Below are 21,454 nucleotides of genomic sequence, written 5' to 3' on the forward strand. Positions count from 1 at the left end.
GTGCAGCAGAAGCTGTGCTCTCACCTCTCCGCTGGAGTCCAGTGCTGTGCTTCCGCCTGTCCGCTCGCGCTTCAGCCTAGTGCCTAGTGCATCTCCTACCATGATTACACGTGACAGGAGAATGAAGTGCCAGCACTAGAGGGAGCAGGAGCCAGACAGGATGGTCTCACAGGCACAGCACTGCATATCGGCAGGGAAGTGAGAGCACAGCTTCTGCTGCGCTATACTCTGCATTTACACACTGGGCTTGGAGAGTGCAGGAGGGGGATAGGGACAGATAGTGGCATAAGAACACATAAGGAGGCACAGGGGGACAGATTAAGACACAAAGGGGTACAGAAGGAGGCACAGGGTTACTGAAGGAGGCACACAGGGGAAAGAAGAATACATAAAGGGGGACAGAAGGGGCACATTGGGAGACAGAAGTATGCACAGAAGGAGACAGAGGGGGACTGAAGGAGGAACAGGGGAACAGATAGAGGTACAGGGGGAAAATAAAAAGAAAGAGGCACAGGGAGACAGACGGAGGCACCCGGGGATAGGAGGCACAAAGGGGGACAGAAGGAGGCACAGTAAGACGGGGGGCAGAGGTAGCACAAGGGGACAGACGGAGGCAACAAAGGGCACATAAGGAGGCACATGGGGAAGAGGAGGCAGAGAGGGACAGAAGGAGGCTCAAAGGGGTACAGAAGCAGGCTCAAAGGGGGACAGAATGACACACAGGTGTGCAGAGGTGACACAGGGGAGTGAAGGAGGCATAAGTAGACAGAAGGATTCACAAAAGGGAACAGAAGGAGACACAAAGGAGGCACATGGGGGCAGAGGGATGCGTGGGGTGGCGCATCTACCATATGGCGCGTCTACCACGGCCAGGCAGGTAGTGGAGGTGACTATGCTAGGCTGATTCCTAATAGATTTCATGATGAAATCTTACCACCATGTCATGCTGAAATCTATCAGGAATCAGCCTGCGGTGTATGGGCTGGCAACAGAGTAAAGGCAGAGCAGCTCTGTGTGATGACCAGCAAGGGAAGGTGAATTGAGGCCTTCAGCAGGCTGTGGACAGAGGAGAGTTAGAGCAGCTCCGTGATGATGACCAGCAAGGGAAGGTGAATTAAGGTCACCAGAGCTCTGCCACATACATTATATACAGTACATTCATTCACAATGCCAGAGGAGGCTCCATCTGTTTCCTACTGGATGACTCATCAACTTCTGCTCTAACACCAATGCCCTGACAGCAGACAGGTATTAAAGAGGAACTTCAGCCTAAACAAACATAGTGTCATTAAGTTACATTAGTTATGTTAATTAAAATAGATAGGTGATACAATCTCTTACCCACCCTGTTTTTAAAAAAACAGGCAAATGTTTGATTTCATGAGAGCAGCCAGCTTTTTGGTTAAAAGGAGGTGACAGGGAGCATGAGACACAGTTCCAATTGTCCTGTGTGCTTATCACCCCTCCCAGTTGCTAGGCAACGTGAATAACAACATAGGAAATCCCATCAAGCTTTGCACAGCAAAAAGGAAAAAAAGCTTGAGCAGTTTTCTTTGATGGGTGGAGCTTAGCTAAAAATGCAGCTAAAAATGATGCTTTGGTAAGAAAAACAAAGTTCTGATGCTGTGAAACTGTTAAAGAAACACCAAGCCTTTTCAGTTCTGCTGAGTAGATTTTTAGTCCGTAGGTTCACTTTAAGTAAGTAGTGGGTAATAGATTGATGAGTGGTTAGTAACTCTTTATATAGTTATTTTGCAGTCTGCATAAATTAGTAGGTAGTATAGTGCTGAGCGATTAACAACATTTTGTATAGTTCTCTTGTAGTGTCCAGAACCTCATTGTTGAGCGATTAGTAATATTTTATGTATTGCCTTGAACTCTACATGAGCTTAATGGATAGTAGATCACTGAGTGGTTAGTATTATTTGTAATGGGTAATATTCTGATGGGTAATTCTTGATTCACATCTTTTGCAGTGCACAGGAGCTCAGTGGGTAGCCTATTTTATATATTTCTAGCAGTGTGTAGGTGTTATATGTGTTGTATACTACTGGGAGTTTTTGAAAAGAGGGCTGATTGGGATTTTACTGCTGGGGATTATTGTATTCAATAAACATCAGTCGGGGTTTGGGTCAGAAATCAGGTCATTTGTTCACAGTTAAAAATAGTTACGTTTATTAACAAAGACAATGAAAAACGTCATAAAATTGATGAACAACAGTACACTTGGCCATCAATAATAAGTATTGTGCATAAGAAACGTATAAATACATATCTAAATAGAATACATATTCATGCCACCAATGTGTTTCGTAAACCTTAAAATGGATACTGTTCACTTCCTCAGGAACGATCTCCCAGCTTTTAGGGGATCATAGAGTAGGCTTGTTTCTGGAATTGAATAAAGGAGGCATGGTAAATAATGGACCAGATCAGATGAAGCACAGGGGCCCCTAGGGAGGAGAAGAGAAAGAAGAGAGAGATAGGACAGTGGAGGGAAAAGAAGAAGAGAGAAAGAAAGAGAGGAAAGGAGGAGAAAGGGGGATGGACGGGGCAATGGGAAAACGATGACTCAGTAGAGACGGTGAAATGTCAAGAAATAGTTGGAACATATTGTTTGCTAATGGACTAGAAAAAATTATAGAAGGTTCAGTAGTCCTTTAGTAGGACAATTAGGGGTGAGTGAAAACGCGTAATGGCATACTACTGGGAGGTTAGTAATATTTGACTCTTCTCTTGTAGTGTGCAGAAGCTGAACGAGTTTTTCTCCAGTGAGGAAATCGGAGAGGAGTCCGATAAATGTTTGGTGTCTGGGAAGGGCAGGAAGCAGAACAAGTACCAGGCTGTGGTGAGTGTGTCAGTAGGACGGTGTCATCACCCCTCCCCCACACGAGTGTTGCACTCACCATATCTTGTCTCCCTACTCTGCACAGCCACTCAGAGTTGTAAATCGCAAGCGGCCAATACGAGAGGACTGGAGTGCTTTCAGCTGCCAGCAGAGAAGAGGCACTAACAGCACAGAGGGGAACGAGTTCTGTATAAAGGTGAAGCCAAGCATCCCCACGTCTCATGCCTATTAACCACCACATCTTCCTCAGACCCCTCCCTTCTCCCTCCACTCCCATCTTTCCATAGAAGCTGACCACCACATGATGATTCTATGAGATAAACCCATACTTGCTATCAGAGATAGTTGTATTCTGTAATAATGGAGAAAGTTCTGGTGAGCTGAATTCGTGAGCAGTAGACAGCTGTACTAGGTATCTTAGCACTGGTCCCAAAGATAGAATACTGTACCATATGCTTACCACCAGAAGATATGTTCATAGTGGCCACCAGCAAATAATTTTGTACTAGTAACTAAGGGCTAATTCTGTGGCCACAGAAAGAAAATGTATAATGGAGATAATTCTATATGGGTCCAATATTGGTGTCCAAAGAATGATTCCATGCTGATCTCCAGGAGACAGGGTTATATTGGGCTCCAGGTGGTTTTTACATTCTTGTGCCAGAAGATGGTTCCATGCTGGTCTCCAGGAGATGGTTCCATGCTGGTCTCTAGGAGGTGGTTCCATGCTGGTCTCTAGGAGGTGGTTCCATGCTGATCTCCATGAAATAATCTCCTTGCTAATCTACAGGAGACAGTTTCATTGTAGTCTCAAGAAGAGGCTTCTATGCTGGTCTCAAGGCAACAGTTCCATGCTAGTCTCCAGGAAATGATTCATTGCTAATCTACTGCAGACAGTTCCATGGTGGTCTCCAAGACATGATTCCATGCTGCAATGTCCCAGGGTAAAGCTGGCACACCATCTATTGTTTCCGGGTGCTTGGTAAAGTGACATAGGCAGTGTCACCAATTAGTTTAGTTCGCAGATATTACCAGCACACCAGGAGTTATGAAACGCACTTTATTGTGCCAGTTTCCACAAGAAATCCAACAATTGTTTTGGGGCCACGCAGGGTCCCCCTTTATCAAGGCATGTGGTAACCACATGCCTTGATAAAGGGGGACCCTGCGTGGCCCCGAAACAATTGTTGGATTTCTTGTGGAAACTGGCACAATAAAGTGCGTTTCATAACTCCTGGTGTGCTAGTAATATCTGCAAACTATGATTCCATGCTGGTCTCCAGGAGATGATTCCATGATGGTCTCCAGTAGATGATTCCATGCTGGTCTCCAGGAGATGGTTACATGCTGGTCTCCAGGAGATGGTTACATGCTGGTCTCCAGGAGATGGCTCATTCTAGTCTCCCGGAGATAGCTTTGTTCTGATCTTCAGGAAACAGCTGCAATGATCTCAAGTAGAGGGATATACATGTGCATTCCCTGGCAGATATTTGGTAAGAGGCCTCTCCACTTTATCCATGGTATAGGTCTAATCAGTGATACAATCTTTCCATTTAGCATCAAATCAGCACCAGCTTCCTGCATTGCACTGTACTGCACTTCTTCTGTCTATTATATCTTTCCCTTCTTTTGCTGTTCTGTCCAGATCAGCAGTGGATTTTTCACATGGACCCCAGATGGATCTTCTACCCTCTCCAATATTGACATCCGGATCCCACAAGGTGACAAATCATTTCTCCGTCTTGTACTGTCTATAGCTGTCTGACTGGGGGAGGGTGGGGCCAGGGATGGATTTAGGGGGGGGGGGGGGGCAGGCGGGTCTCTTGCCCCAGGCGCAGTTTGTCGAATTCTTTAAAAGGCGGCCACATTTGGATGGGGAAATAAACACTTGGCAGTTGGCAGCATTGATAGGCGGGCGCGGGTGTGTGGGGTATGTGTCACTGATAATGACGACTGAGACTCGTCATTACCAGCAGGGAGATCTCTAGCTCCTCTGCGGAATTCCCCCTGTTCTATCCCCCCCCCCCCCCCCTTCTTCCCCTCCAAGGGTGGCAATATACTGACCCCCTGTTTGTTGCAATCCCGTTTCATCCACCTCCAAGGGTAGCGATTTACTAAACCACCCCCCCCCCCCCCCCCCCCCCATGTGGCGAGCAATGGACTGCAATGGATTTCTTTCACCAACCATCCCAATTGTTCCTTGTGACCTGACTTGATGTTCAAATCAAACAAAGTTAATCTTGTCTACTTCCGTAACCTATATTATTTTCTTATTTAAAATTATTGTAAAGTTACCTTTCAAATTCAGTTTGGAACCAACCATACATTTCTGAAATTGTCTGTAAAGCCAAGTTGAATAACACTTCCAGCCTGACTCGAGATCTGTACAGTCTGATGTATGAGTTTCAGTACATACTGCTCAGTTTAGCTTCAACCTCTTGCGTGAGTGATTAGATGCACAGATCAGGAATATCCGCAGCTTAATTGCCACACCTGTACCAACTGATTGACTGGCAGAAAACTTTGGCGAACTCAATCACAGTCTGCATCAGCAGCGTCGAGTCACTGAGCATCTGCAATAAAAAATATGTAAAGGAAGCGGGTTAGGTAATATGTACTATCAATCCTAACCATATGTAAAGTTCCACTGATGGGGTTGCATATTTCTCTACCAATGTGGAATCTCATCTTAAAGAGAAACTGTAACCAAGAAATAAACTTCATCCAAATCAGTAGCTGATACCCCTTTTCCCATGAGAAATCTTTACCTTTTCTCAAACAGATCATCGGGGGATCTGTATGGCTAATATTGTCGCGAGACCCCTCCAACAGTGTGATGTCAGGACCATGGTCCTGACAGTTTCCTGTCTGTGAACCTCATTGCATTGTAGAAAGTAGCAGTTTACAGCGGTTTCCAACTGCCAAAAAAGCAAGCAGCATCTCCTTCCAGTGACATCACCTGCCAGCAGTAAAAATGTCACCATGTGATAAATGTTAGAATGTAAATCAGGGAGAGGAAAGCTTTTACAATGGGCAAACACTGACTACATTATTTATACATAATTATTGTAAAATGAAGCACTTTTTTATTACATTATTTTCACTGGAGTTCCTCTTTAAATACTCTCAAGAAGCTCAACAGAAAATGTAAAAAGACTTGTGTCGGTTTTATCATTTCTTAAAATTAGAAATTTCCGAGCCAGAGTGACGAAATCCTTCAGTGTGATTGTAAAGTTTTTTAACAACTGCAGTTTCTTAAAAAAGAAGGCTTATCCCCTTAAGCCGAGGAAGGGGAGTGTTTTGTACACACGTCGCAGATAGGCTCCCAGTATAATACGTTAGAAGTCTTTACTGAAGAAAAACATACAGAGATATGTCATAGATTACCACCAGGAAATGCAGCTTCCTTAGAACAGAGAGAATCCAGAGTGAATACAGGAAATGACAACCCATAAAGATTACCATCAAGTTTTACACACAGTGACATCTTGTGGGTGTTTTACTATACTGCAGTTTAAGGTACCAGTAATAATCCTGTTCATACTTTCAACATAAACAATTTGGACATATATGCCAGACAAACTGTTTAGCATTATAACAAAGAAAGTTGCCCATGTAAGGAAGGATCACATACTCCAATCTATGTTCAATATTGTAATTGTGTTAGGACTTAATACTTGGTACAATAATACCGTTAAAAATCATTAAAAATGCTCCTATTTCTGAATGCAATCAGACGACCTACTGCCAGATATAGTATGTAATAATAATAATAACAATATTGATAATACAACAGAAATCGGTAGAAAAAAAAAAAAGAGAGTATTTGTGTTTACAATCCGTGCACAATGTATTGCATAATGTGCAACAATCCAAAAGATAAAAATATCTCAAACATGTGACTGAAACTAATCAAATAGCAAAACACAATCCAGTACAAATCTCCATATAAAGTGTTTCAGAATCATTGCAAAAGTGCATCCAGTAAAAATCTGCATATAAAGTGCTTCAGAGTTATAGCAAAACTGCATCACTGACGTTACAGAAACTAAGGATAGCCCACAGAGTAACCAATGTGCAAACATATAGGAATAATGTCTGTCTGTAGCTGAAGATAAATATATCTGGCAATACTGTGTGGTCTTCTTAATCAAAAAAGCTTCATTATAAACAGGCTTCTTTAACACCATAGCATGCATAGAAAAAGTTTCATCATTGCAGCATTTTCAGCATGGTAACAACATACCCTCAGATGCGATCAAGCTGTGGGGCAATGTGGGAGCAGCGGTCCGCCTTATGACCGTTTCGCTCAAATGAGCATCTTCTATGCATGCTGTGGTTTTAAAGAAGTTTTGCAGTAAAGCTTTTTTGATTAAGAAGACCACACAGTAATGTCGGATATATTTATCTTCAGCTACAGATTTACAATCGTGTTTATTCTAATATCCTGAGCACAAGGTGGAGAACATACCCTAGCAAAGGTTATCCTTGGAAGCCCCCATATCGAATCCGGTGTCATCAGGGCTGGTCCTAGACTTTTTGCTACCTGAGGCAAACTTGTGAGGATGCGCCCTCCCCTCCCTCTTCCCGATTTGGAATGATCACACAAAAACCGACAATTTACTCTGATTCATTTAATTCAAACACTGTTGCTCTCCTGCCTCCCTTCCCCTTACTTACTGTCAGACTCCCCACACAGCACAACAAGCTACTTTTCCCCAATGATGACCTCTTCACCTCGCTCACAGTACAAAAATGCTGACCCTGTAATCTATGTGCTTGATGCAAGTGTTTCACCTTGCTTCATGACAGAATCGGCCCTGGGTGTCGTAGTGCCTGCCGCTTTGTTCTGTGCTTTTGGAACATAGGAATAATGTGCAGATTCAGAATCAGGCCTTGTTCACATTGGGTGCGTTAAGAATTGTGTAAAAGCACATGATGAAAAACTCATGGGTTTGTGTGTGCTTTAGTGCGTGTTTCAGTGCGTTGCGGTGCGCTTTTTTTTTAGCATGTTTTGCTTATTGTAGCAGTTGCAGCTGTCAATAAATCTTTGTTTTCATATGAAAATGTATTTTTTGTTTTCAATAAGGGGTAAAAAACGCATGCGCTTCTATGCGCTAAAAAAGCACACCCATTCACTTGCATTGAGGTGCGCTTAACAGCTCCACGTTTTTGTAACGCAGCTCAGCGCGGCGCATAGATGTGAACCAGGCACATTTAATTACATAGGAAAATCAATACCTTGCAGAATGCACATGGCAATGCGCTGTGAAAATCGCTTAGAAACGGCCCTGATGTGAACGATATTCACCAAACAAGGTTTTGCTCAAGAACAGCTCAGAATGAAAATAAATTACAATAAATAGAGATCCAGAAACACAAATAAGACAGAGATAATACCGGCTTAACAAGAATATTCCACAGAGAAACACTTAGACAATAATATAGCAGCTTTAACAGAAAATGACCCTGGAAAAGCTTCAACGAGATACGTCACGCAACAAGATACTTATTGTTTCAATCATCGGTCTAGCAATTGCAAGCATTCACCCACAGCTGCAGTCCTTAAAGTGGACCTGAACTCTTGCACAGGACAGAAGGAAAACACAGAGAAATGCACCCTGTATGTACAGTATTTAGAGAGTTTAGCCTGTCTAATTCCCCCTCATGTGTGACCAATCACAAGTTGTAATTTGATCCTTCAGCTGTGTCAGCTGACTGCCATGGCTGAGAGTTAATTGGTAAATACAGAATGTTAACAATATGGGCTTGATTCACAAAGCAGTGCTAACTGTTAGCACGCGTGTGAAAAGCCCCTCTTCATGCCTAAAGACACTTTGTGCACGCTAACTAGGGCTCGTGCACAGAGGCGCATCGCGATGCAACGAAAACGGCGACCTTACAGGCGCATCGGGTGCAACGTTTTTTTTTCCGTGCGCACCAGCCTTTGCGCGCGGGACTTTGCATGCGAGTTGATTCACTTTTCTTGGTGCTAACTACTTAGCTAGGTTAGCACCGAATAGTGAATCAGGTCCTATGTCTGTTTCCATTAACGCAGGAAGTAGACACACTGCAGATCTATTGCAGGATTTGTATAGACTAGATTGAGTTCAAGAGGTTGATCGCAGAGGGGAAGAAAGTGTGCTTAAGTAGAGTAAGTGCTTACCGATGGCTGGCTAAGTCTGGAGAGGAAGGGGGAATTCGCCTGTTTAGAATAACCTGCCCTTTAAACATAATTAGGCATTGTGGCTCAAAAATATAGTTATGCAGTATGTCTCCCAAACATAATTAGGTAAAAGATTTATACATATACATATAATGAAGCTTTAAAAAAAATCTACAGAATAAAAATGTTTCTCAATAAAACGTTTTGGGATACTTATTGCAACTGTAACTTTGAAAGCAGTTCGATGGAACTACAGATCATTTTGACATTCAGTTTTTACGCAACATACCCTCTGATGATGTATTTTACCATCTGCTAAATCTCTTGCCCCGGTAGAGCATCATCTTGTGCAAAATGAGAGTGGCTGTATTTTCTGTTTCACCTGCAGGTCAGCTGACCATGATTGTTGGACAGGTGGGCTGTGGAAAGTCATCCTTGTTGTTGGCAACACTTGGGGAGATGCAGAAGGTTTCGGGAGAAGTCTGCTGGAGCAGGTGAGCGAGTCCAACCAAGGGAATCTGAGTTTAGCCACATCAGCCCCCTATCACTTCCTTTCCTACCAATATGTCATTGATAAGGACAATGGCCACCTCGTGTGTCCATTCCTGTCGAGATAACATATTAGTTATAGGATGATTGGTCTCCAGAGGTCTTCATTCCTGTCCAATTAACATGCTAGTGATGGGTAGAGTGGCCACCATGTGACCATGTCTGTCCCAGTAACATATCAGTGATAGGACAATGGACACCACACGTGTCCTTTCAAGGTTCAGGAACTTATCAGTGATTGGGCATAATGGCAACCACACATATCCTTTCCAGGTCCAGGAATTTACAGTATCTGTGACAGGGCATTATGGCAACCATGTGTGTCCTTTTCAGGTCCCAGAACTTATCAGTGATGTGGCATAATGGCAAGCACACATGTCATTTCCTGGTCCAGGAACTTATCCTTCATAGGGCATATTGGCAACCACATGTGTCCTTTCCTGGGCCAGGAACTTATCACTGATGGGGCATAATGGCAACCAACCATGTCCTTTCCAAGTCCAGGAACTTAGCAGTGATAGGGTATAATGGTAACTACACATGGCCCTTCATGCCCAGTAACATATCAGTGATTGGATAATGGTTGCCAAGCATGTTTCTTTTTCTTGACAAAATCTCAGAGAGGAAGTGAATGGTCTGGCTGCAGAACTTGTTTTGGGCCTCTCCTGATAATTAGCACAATGAGGCCTCTTCCTGGTTGCCGGGCTAATAAGCAGCCACATGTCATCATTTAGGTTTAGAAGCTTATGTCGCCGTGACAATTTAGATTGTTTATTAAGTGTAGACAATGGCTGTTGTCAGCAATTAGAGGCCACTCAGATACGGACAATCTGTCCGCACAGTACAGGCCATGAAATAAATGCAACGCGCCGTGAAGGATAAAGTGCAACTATGAAGGTAATGTGCCGTATAAAATCTGCCAGTCTGTTTATTCAGGACACGATTGCAGCAATCTAACAGCCAATAAACAAGCTGTTTGCTTTTTTTTACAGCACTGTCCCCGACAGCGAGACTGGAGAGGACATCAGGTACGTTCCCTCAGCCGGATTCCACACAAAAACCATTGTGATGTGAGCACGCTCTGCTGATTTCCTGCAAGGCCCTTCCTGGGAGGAAATTTTTGCTTTTCTAGAAATGCGAGGGTGGAATTTTCTGCTAGGAAGTAAGAAGTCAGAGAAACAATCTGTCTGTATTAACCGATCTCACCTTCTACTGTTATCACACCTCTCCCAACTCAGCCAAATGGGAAAATGAAAGAAGTAGTTGAGGGTTTCTGAGTATGACGTGGTGAAGGCCACCACTAGGTGACGCTCAGTGACATCCAGCAATCTGCCAGGCATATAGTCCATCTGCTCCAATGTACACACTGCACACACACTCACTATCCTGTGCAGATAAATATACCAGATATTACATCATTGCAGTATACATAATTTTACTTATCTCCATACATTAGCGACATATTAATCACTTAATCCAGTGTAGTTGTGGAGAGTGCACTACCAGTTTGTTACTTAGTGAGGCACATGTGATATCATTTTAACCATGACAAGTTGTAGAATACATTTTGGTGTGTTTTAAAGCTTGGACCCACGTCACATAAAAAATAGGTAGGGATAAACTCAATCAAAACATAAAAAGTCATTTTCAAAATTATGATCAAACTTGGGAACGTTTTAGCAAAACTACAAGAGACATACTGTATGTGGTAACATTTTAACCGTGATAAGTAGTAGAATACAGTTTAGAGTGTTTTAGGGTTGAGGCCCATGTCTTGTGTATTCTTTTTAGTCACAGGCTGAATCAAAAGCAATTAAAATTTTGCATATTCTGTATCAAAATAAAAGACTTGTAAAAAGAAAATTATTATTGTTACCTTAGGAACTTGGCTTTTTAAATATGTATGCCATGGGAGTATATTACTATTATTTTTGCAAATAGGGTCTTGTAATCATCAGTAGTTTACAAAAAGAAAACAAAAACAAAGAAGCAGAAAAAAATACACCTTTATTTCCAAATACGATATTGTCACCATACTTTGTACTAGGAACATAATCTAAATGTTGTAATAACCAGGATGGAAAATCAAATAAAATATGTGAGTTTAACTTATAGTTGGCACTATTGTAAAGCTGTAATGGATGTAAATAGAGAAATAGTATTTTTTTTCTATTTTTTTCCTTTATTTTCCCTCTAAAAAGCATAGAAAATAAGGTAATTGATAAACAAAAATATCACCCACTAAAAGCCTAATTTGTCCTGAAAAAATAATATATAGATCATTTAGGTGTGATAAGTAGTAATTAACCTGCCTGGCGTTCTATTAAGATCGCCAGGGAGGCTGCGGGAGGGTTTTTTTTCAATAAAGAAAAAACTATTTCATGCAGCCAACTGAAAGTTGGCTGCATGAAAGCCCACTAGAGGGCGCTCCGGAGGCGTTCTTCTGATCGCCTCCGGCGCCCAGAAGTAACACGGAAGGCCGCAATGAGCGGCCTTCCGTGTTTCGCTTACCTCGTCGCCATGGCGACGAGCGGAGTGACGTCATGGACGTCAGCCGATGTCCTGACGTCAGCCGCCTCCGATCCAGCCCTTAGCGCTGGACGGAACTTTTTGTTCCGGCTACGCTGGGCTCAGGCGGCTGGGGGGACCCTCTTTCGCCGGGTAGCAGGTAGCACACGCGGCTGGCAAAGTGCCGGCTGCGTGTGCTGCTTTTTATTTGAGCCAAATCGGCCCAGCAGGGCCTGAGCGGCAGGCTCTGGCGGTACTGGACGAGCTGAGCTCGTCCAGACCGCTCAGCAGGTTAAGTTATTGGTGAATGAATGGAAGCACTGCAGTGCTGATATGTGAAAATTGCTCTCGGGCTGAAGTGGAATATACTGCACTTCCTTGCATACACAGTGTATTAACATACCTCCATGTGTGAGCACTATCTTAGCATACATATGTACATTAGTAGTCTCCTTACATTATTATTAGTATTAATTTAGTCTGTTAGCCTTTGTGATTACAGTGTTAAGGAAACGCTAATCGGGATTGCTCAAAAATTGCAAGAAAGTACAGTGAAAAATATGCGTTTATCGGGTAAAAATCGCGGCTGCAAAATGTTAGTACTAATCAGGGGCGCCTCTAGCCATTTTGTCACTCCAGGCGAGAAAACCTGTGGCGCCCTTCCCCCCGCCCCCCCCCCCCTTTGTAGTGCCCCCTAATGAAAATAATCGTAATGCAGCAATGTTTTACCATAAAATAAAATAATTGTAATGCGCCAAACTTTCACCAGAAAATAATCATAACGCAGCAATGATTCACCATAAAATAATTGTAATGCGGCAATATTTCACCAGAAAATAATCGTAATGCAGCAATGATTCACCAGAAAATAATTGTAACGCAGCAATAATTCACCTAAAATAATCGCAATGCGGCAATCTTTCACTAGAAAATAATCGTAATGTGGCAGTGTTTCACCATAAAATAATCGTAATGTGGCAGCGTTTTAACATAAAATAATCGTAATGATGCAGCGTTTGTGGCACCGTTTCACCATAAAATAATCCTAATGCAGCAATGTTTCACTAGAAATTAATCCTAATTAGGGATACTAATTGCACCTGTAAAAAGAAAAGCATTTACTCACCTGCAGAAGAATCCTCTCCCTGGGCGCAGCTCCCCCGACGATCTTCCTGCAGCCAGCAGCTGCAAAAGTCCCGCGCTGACACAGGCAGAGCAGGGCTATGAGAAGATGGTGCCCGAAGCCCTGTACTGGAGATGCAAATAGTCTCCATTACAGGGCTTCGGGCGCCATCTTGCCGTAACCCTGCTCTGCCTGCCGGAAGACTATGCAGGCTGGAGCTGCGGGCTGTGGGGATGAACTAGCGCGGCAGACGCTACAGCCAGTTCACCATGGGGGTCCCACAGTCTGGCAGGGGAAGGTGGGCGCGTCTCCCCCCCCCCCCGCGGCAGCACCTCCCTGTCATCCGGCGCTCTAGGCAACCACTTGTCCTTGCCTGGTGGCTGATACACCCCTGGCATTAATCACTAACATTTTGCAATCGTAAGTGTGAATGGGCCCTTAAAGCGCAACAATTACATTGTTTATAGAGTCTAGACAATGTCAGCAATTAGAGGCCACTCATATCGGGACAATCTGTCCGTACAGTTTGGGCCATGAAATACTGTACATGCACTGTGCCATGAAGGATAATAATAAGAAGAGGAGTGTAGTGTCAGGTGAGAAACGTCATGCCCTCTGAGCATATATTAAGCTGACGTGCTGTTCTGTAGGTGAGGACATATATGTGGGGAAGGCAGGATAACAGCAGAAGACACATGAGAACAGGTCATGTCTCAGGGCTACATGTCACTCATACTTGGTGGATGACGCCATCTAACTGCCTGTTTTTGCATTACAGCCCAGACAGAGAGACAGCTATCGATGTTGAGATCAGGTAATGATTTCTGGAATTACATTTCATGCGTATCTCCTTCTGCATCCCACGGTGTGGGGGTCAGTCTGTTCATCTTGACACCCATTAATCCTCTCCTCTTCTCTACCCTCCCCGCCATCTTGATGCCTCCTTGGCACCCCGCCCCCCGGAGAACGGGTAACTGATAGCAGCTTATCAGCCAGCATGGGTACCTTTGGTAGCGGTTTGTGAGATCTGATGGCGGGACGTTGTGGTCCATTATTGCCTCTCAGTGATATAATCCCAGCAGACACGTAAAAGATTCTCCATGTCACACGGGGTTAATTAAATGTCTGCCAGAGATTGGATTAGAGAGTGTAAATGTTCTGGGTAATTAGATTGGCTTCCCTCTTGAGGAATAGCTACCGTTACAGGGGAAATCGAATCTGCCAGGTGTTGGGCAGGTCAGCGAGTTTGGCCGTGGCCACAGTGGCACTCATCGAAGGAATAGAGCCAGATTAGACAGATTACCGATTCCCCAACAAACCAAACAATTTATCTGTTTCTCCTACTCTATCATTCCCACCATGTGATATTCCTGGTATTGTAGAACATGCTTTTTGTGACAATAAAGTTGTTTTGATTGATTTATTTACACCATAAAGAAAGGACAAAAATCAGGGCCTAGAGTCCTAATAATATAACCAATAATCAAAAAATCACAGGTTCCCTGGCTCAGGGCCTAGAAGAGAAAACAAAAAAAAACATAGCAACAAAGAGAGAGAGGGGGAAGAAAGAAAAAAAAATGGGGGTGGAGCTGGGGAGCGAAACAGATGGAACCCCAGACCACTCAGACCAATTATTCCACTTTATAAGTTCTCTTCAGGTTAATCAACAAGCAGTGCTGAGGGACGTATATCAAAATTGTGCCAGGAACAGCCCCAGATCTACCCCTTCACCTACTATCAAGATACCTGCAGGGCAAGCCTCGTACATTCAACCATGGGTCCCAAATTTTGTAATTTTTGTGGCCAATTGCGACATTTAAAGTGGATCCGAGATGAACTTTTACTCCTTGCATAATTGTGTTCCTTACATATAGTTTATAGGGCATTCCTCAAGCCAAATACTTGTTTTGTTTTGTTTTAATACCCTAATTTCCTATAAACTAAACAAGCCACACCCACAGCTTCTCCAGAGTGCCTTGACGCTTGCAAGGAATTGTGGGATTTCAGTCTGGGCAGGTGAAAAAGGTGTTACTAGCTATAGATTTCAGAGGCAGAGTTTTCAGAATCTGAGAGCTGCAGTGCAGATACAGATCAGTTGCCTGTGTAATGGAGGAGATAAGAGTGGAGTTTTCACAGAATGTGCAGATTAGCATGCCTAGATACAGATAAGCTTGCCTGTGTGTGTAATTGTGTAATAGTGACAAGCAGAAAACATGTCTGCTCCCATTGTATCACAGGAAAAAATATTAATATACTGTTGAAGCTGTTTGAAGATAGATTTGCTGTGTAAACTATCTAAACTTTAGATAAGATATATAGACAAGTCACTTGTTATATTTAGTTTTTCATCTCAGATCCGCTTTAAAGGTCAATCTATACAGAGGCAAAGCTGTATTTATAGGTTAGCCCAAGAGGAAACACCTGAGGGGAGGGTCGGGCTTTTTCTACTTCTGGCATAGTGACACAGGAGTCTAATCAAACGTTTTTGGCATTTAGGTAAGTAGTCCAATATAAGTTCAATAGTCCCAAGAGGGCAGTTTTAGGGGAAAACTTAAAGGGAATATAAATTAACTCTGCAATCATTTCTGAAATACCAGACCAAAGGACACGTACGGTAGTTGAGGACATGACAAGAACATATTTATGAATGATCCTGGCTCAGTACCACATCTGGAACACATAGGATCAGCAGTGTGGTTCACTCTGTGTAATTTAATTGTGGTAAAGTATGTTCTATGGATTATATTAATGTGGATCAAGCAATCTTGCCCTGAGACTAAAATTTTATGTGACTGTATTATACCTTCCCGCCATTCCTCTCCTTCTATCTCACCAAGGTCCTCTTTCTACCTCAGACAACTCAAAGATACTTCATTTGTTCTATCCACAATAAGGCAGCTAGATAAAGGTGGCAGCTAGAGAGTGAGCTGTCCAACCCTTCCGTGATTAGAAGATTCTCTAAATCGTTAAAGAGAATCTGTATTGTTAAAATCGCACAAAAGTAAACATACCAGTGCGTTAGGGGACATCTCCTATTACCCTCTGTCACAATTTCGCCGCTCCTCGCCGCATTAAAAGTGGTTAAAAACAGTTTTAAAAAGTTTGTTTATAAACAAACAAAATGGCCACCAAAACAGGAAGTAGATTGATGTACAGTATGTCCACACATAGAAAATACATCCATACACAAGCAGGCTGTATACACCCTTCCTTTTGAATCTCAAGAGATCATTTGTGTGTTTCTTTCCCCCTGCAGCTATCTTCCACTGAAGTGTCAGGCTATTTCTTCCTGCAGAGTGCAGACAGCTGTGCCTGTATGTAATTCCTCATTATGTGAAAGCCCAGCCAGCTCAGAGGAGGATTTATCCAGCTTGTAAAAGATAATAGAACAGAGAGAAGCTGCACTAATCTAAATATCACACAGGCAGTGTGCAGAGAGGGGCCTGGATGGGGGAGTTCATAGCAGAACCACAACACTGAAGAACTTGGCAGCCTTCCAGACACAGGCCTGACAAGTCTGACAAGAGAGAGATAAGTTGATTTATTACAGAGATGGTGATAGTAGAACGTGCTGCAGTAAGCCAGAACACATTAGAATAGCTTTTGGAACTTGTAGGATGATAAAAAACAGGATGCAATTTTTGTTACGGAGTCTCTTTAAACTCAGTAGAACATCCTTCCCATCAGCCAATCAGATTGAAACTTCTGGCAGTAGGAGATTGCTGTTTTCATTTGTGTTTTAATAAAAAAACAAAACATCTTCCTGTATTTTTAATCAGAAAATGGAATTTATGTTGGGAGCTCCCTCTGTTGGTATGATTGGAAAACAGAGGTTCTCATTTTAGTTGTGAGTAGTGTTATGGCCCATACTCACGAGGGACTTTTGTCGCCTCAACACGCGGCGCGCGCGTGTTGCGGCGACAGGTCGCCCGTGAGTATGGGCAGTCGCACGCGCGTGCACCCCCAACTGTCGGTCGTCGCTCATGTCGCCATGCGATTGAAAGTTTCAATCGCATGGCGACAGTCGCCGCCGCACCTCCCCCGCAACTGTCGCTAGTCCGCGTGAGTACGCGGACTAGCGACAGCAACCTCCATTGTGGTAAATGGAGCTTCCGGCGGGGGGAGGAGGAACGTCGGCGACAGCTTCCGTCTCGCCGCTGGTCCCTCTTCCGCGTGTGTACGCGGAGGGACCTGGCGAGGAGCTGTCGCCGGCCTGTCGCCCACACGCTCACGTGTGCTGGCGACAGGCCACTTCTGCAGCCCGTGAGTACGGGCCATTAGTGTTGGAATTCGGGATCCTGCATTCCTGTATTTAGAAACCTGAATTATGCTGAACACCGCTCTTCAGCACCCAAGTTAGTGGACAGGGCCTCAGGGTTAGAGTCTGAGGTACAGAGTAGCACTTGTGGAGGAGAGTAGCACTTGTGGAGGTGACTGTGACTGTGGAGGAAGGTAGGAGCCTGGAGAGGTGTGTTACTTTTCTCCTCTACTTGCGCTACTTTGCATGGGGAGGAGGGGGATTAGATCATATACCTATACTAGGGGCCTACCGATACTGGGGGAGGTACTCCTGGCTAGCTATACTGATGGGCTCCTCTGGCTATCTATACCAAGGGGTCTAGCTATACTGGGAACTACTGGTGATTACCTATACTGGCAGGCTACCTCTAGCTACCTAATAATGGGGGCTCCTCTGGCTACCTAAACTGGGAACCAAGTAATACAGGGGACCCCTTTGGTGACCTATACTGGGGGCTTTTAATACTCAGAGGGACTTCTGGAACCAAATACTGGAGGCCACTGTGGCGACAAACTACTGGTGGGTACGCAATACTTAGTGCCTCTCTGGCTACTACTCTGGGGGCTACCTAATACTGGGGGGGGGGACATCTGGCTACCCATACGGGGGGCTACCTATTACTGGGAGTATCTATCTGGCTATCTTTACTAGGGGACTACCTAATATTGTTGGGTACATCTGACTACTGATACCAGTTGACACCTCTGGCTATCTAAAACTGGTGTGTGTTGGGGGGGTACAAAGGTGCGTGCCATATAGGTTTTTTTTTGGGGGGGGGGGGCAACAAACATGTTGCTATGGGCCCCATGATTTCTAGCTGCATCCCAGGTCTCTGCCCAGGATTTTCAGCATGTGAATGAGGCTACAGAAGATCCGGCTACTCTCGGTAGAGATCAGTGAGGTGTTATTGTGCTCAGTCGTGCGCGGGCATGTCGTCTATCAGTGGTGTGCCGTGACCTGCCACTCATTCATGTGGAACACTCAGGCATGGAGCAGAGGAATGGACCAAGGCGGGAGTTGGTAAATGATCTCCTCCGGGTGCCATTAATTATCTGTGATGTGATCTGTGGCTCAGAGATAATTCTCACCAATAAGCTGACTTATTATCGAGCGCTGAGGAGTGTCTGCGGAAGAGAAACATTTTATTCATCTCATTATTGTCACTTTACCGGCAGCAACAATGGGAAAATCAATCCGGCACTTTCCACATTCAATTCACTACCATTCCAGAGTGTCAGCCAACCTAACATTGCTATCTGCTTCTGACGTAAAACAACAGCCCCTCTCCCTACCTTTCCTGGCTTATTGCCTTAAAGGACAACTGTAGGGAGAGGTATATGGAGGCCGCTATATTTACTTCCTTTTTAAAAACAATACCAGTTGCCTGGCTGTCCTGCTGATCCTCTGCCTCTAATACTTTTAGCCGTAGATCCTGAACAAGCATGCAGCAGATCAGGTGTTTCTGACATTGTTGTCAGATCTGACAAGATTAGATGCATGCTTGTTTCTGGCCTGATTCAGACACTATTGCAGGCTAATAGACCAGCAGGGCTGCCAGGCAACTGGTTTTGTTTTAGATTTTTAATGGATTTCACCCTCATCTAAAATGTGCTCTCCCGGGCCCATGCAAAGTATGCGTATTAGTATTACGTCGGTGAGTTGGGCTCAGGGTGAGCTGCATAACAGCTCACCTTGCTGCGGCTCAAATCCCTGGCCGGGTTAAAGGACTTCTGAGGCGAAGTACTTGTACAGCGCAGTAGGTGCAGAAGAGCCAACCCCGCTGGGTCGCAATGATTATGGGTGGCCAGTGGGGACACTGACGAGGACCAGGGCCTTCGGCGAGGGACTGAGACAGCTGCCAGGGGCTGGACGAAGCCCCAGGAGATAAAAATAGATTTTCAGCATTCGCCTCGGAAGTCCTTTAAATACTATTTCCCCTTCGGGTTGTAGAACCTCAGAGAGAGATGTAATTCAACCCCGTATTACCCTTACATGCCTCGCGCACTATAGCACTGAAACAACCTACTTTGCATGCAGAGTGCTGAAACATCCTGATTTGCATGCAGAGTGCTGAAACAACCTACTTTGCATGCAGAGTGCTGAAACAACCTACTTTGCATGCAGAATGCTGAAACAACCTACTTTGCATGCAGAGTGCTGAAACAACCTACTTTGCATGCAGAGTGCTGAAACAACCTACTTTGCATGCAGAGTGCTGAAACAACCTACTTTGCATGCAGAGTGCTGAAACAACCTACCTTGCATGCAGAGTGCTGAAACAACCTACTTTGCATGCAGAGTGCTGAAACATCCTACTTTGCATGCAGAGTGTTGACAGCAAAGCGGACACTTACCTGTCTATTGACGCGCTCCTCTTTTCAGCCCCATCGGTGCTCCTTCACCCCCTTGACCCTGTGGCATGTAAGTAATTGTGTAACATAAGTACATGCTGTTGGTTCATGTGGTGCAGGTGCCCCAGCGGGAATGGAGAGTGGACAAAGGACAAGGGAAATGCACCAGCAGACAGGTGAATTTGCTCTCTGCTGCCACCACTCGGCTCGGGCCTGGGGGAAGCACATTTTAGTTGGGGCGAGACCTGGGGAGTGTTTGATGGTTGTCCCAATATCTATGCCCTCTACCGCTATGCAACCGACCACCGCATTCCGAGCGAAATATTTCCATTCAGATCAGTCGATAATTTTGATTTTTGCCACAAATCGGACGAAATTACGTTCCAGCAGCCATGTTGCAACATTGATAATAATCAAAGCGGTTGGGAAAATTGACTAGTGTATGGGCACCTTTACACCAGCAGATGTCCAGTCGTATTTCAGCAGAAACGCTATTACTTTCCCATGCACACCAAATACCCACAACACCCACCCCTCCCCCTTTACCCCCCTCCTGTCTGTCCACCAGCTGTTCGATTGATAAAATGATAGCATTTCCTAATTAAATGGTATATGAGAGAAGAGTGCTCACCACTATGACACTGCCGGTGTAGTGACTGTAATTACAGTTTTGTTTCAATTTGCATAGATGAGGTTAAGACACTCACCCCTGCATTTAGCATGCTAGTGGTTACAGCTGGACGTGCTTTTGGCTGTCAGGCCAGTAAATCCAGTGGAGCAATCACTGCCAAAAAACGAGGGATGAAGCAAAATGGGCCCAGCAAAGTTATAAGTGGGTCCAAAAACTTGAGAGTAGGGGCCACACAGTTTTATTTTTATTTTAAAAAGTTAATAAAAAACATGTCAAAATCTTGTAAAAAAAAAACAGCTTTCTCTGCATTCAAGGTGATAAGATTACCGGTATATGAAAAATGGTGATATTTCGATAGCAAATTGGTGATCATTTAGTGTGAGAACCCTTTTAAGAGTGTCAATCACTTTTCATTATTACCACTGTTATAAGTAGGACAATGTGCAGATATTTAGAAAAGTGCAGTTATTTCTGCAAAAATAATAGTAATTGCTGGGGATCAGCTGATTGCCACATTTATAAATTGTGCCGTATGTTATTATTAAAGGGGCATTATGGCGAAGAATTGTACAGCTTTAAATATGTGCAAACATGGACAAATAAGAAGTACGTTTTTTTCCAGAGTAAAATGAGCGATAAATGACTTTTCTCCTATGTTGCTGTCACTTACAGTAGGTAGTAGAAATCTCACAGAGGCGACAGGTTTTAAAATGATACTGGCCAGCTTTCCCTGCTCGCTACACAGTTTTTTGGCAGTTGGACAGAGCAACTGCCATTCACTAAGTGCTTTTGAAAATTAATTCCTGAGAATCCCCCATGAAGAGATGGACTAGTCCAAAACCTGTCGCTTCTGTCAGATTTCTACTACCTACTGTACTATAAGTAACTGCACATTTTTTAAAGTTTACAATTTTTCGCCATAGTGCCCCTGTAAAGTGGACCCAAATTAAAAATACAAGATTTCAGAAATAAAATATA

General features: G+C 44.0%; 1 protein-coding gene across 5 annotated transcripts in view; it reads left to right on the forward strand.

Moving 5' to 3' along the window:
- The window catches only part of ABCC8 (ATP binding cassette subfamily C member 8), a 241,379-nt gene that overhangs the window by 146,040 nt on the left and 73,885 nt on the right, over positions 1–21,454 (forward strand). For 4 of the 5 annotated variants that reach the window (XM_068260341.1, XM_068260344.1, XM_068260343.1 and 1 more), the window contains 6 exons: positions 2,743–2,848; positions 2,934–3,044; positions 4,494–4,569; positions 9,403–9,508; positions 10,556–10,591; positions 13,973–14,008. In XM_068260341.1, coding sequence (XP_068116442.1) covers positions 2,743–2,848; positions 2,934–3,044; positions 4,494–4,569; positions 9,403–9,508; positions 10,556–10,591; positions 13,973–14,008 — 471 coding nt within the window. The remainder of the gene's footprint in view (positions 1–2,742; positions 2,849–2,933; positions 3,045–4,493; positions 4,570–9,402; positions 9,509–10,555; positions 10,592–13,972; positions 14,009–21,454) is intronic. The other variant, XM_068260342.1, reaches the window with a different exon arrangement.

The sequence above is a fragment of the Hyperolius riggenbachi genome, chromosome 11 (assembly GCF_040937935.1).
Source record: "Hyperolius riggenbachi isolate aHypRig1 chromosome 11, aHypRig1.pri, whole genome shotgun sequence".
In the NCBI taxonomy this organism is placed as follows: domain Eukaryota; kingdom Metazoa; phylum Chordata; class Amphibia; order Anura; family Hyperoliidae; genus Hyperolius; species Hyperolius riggenbachi.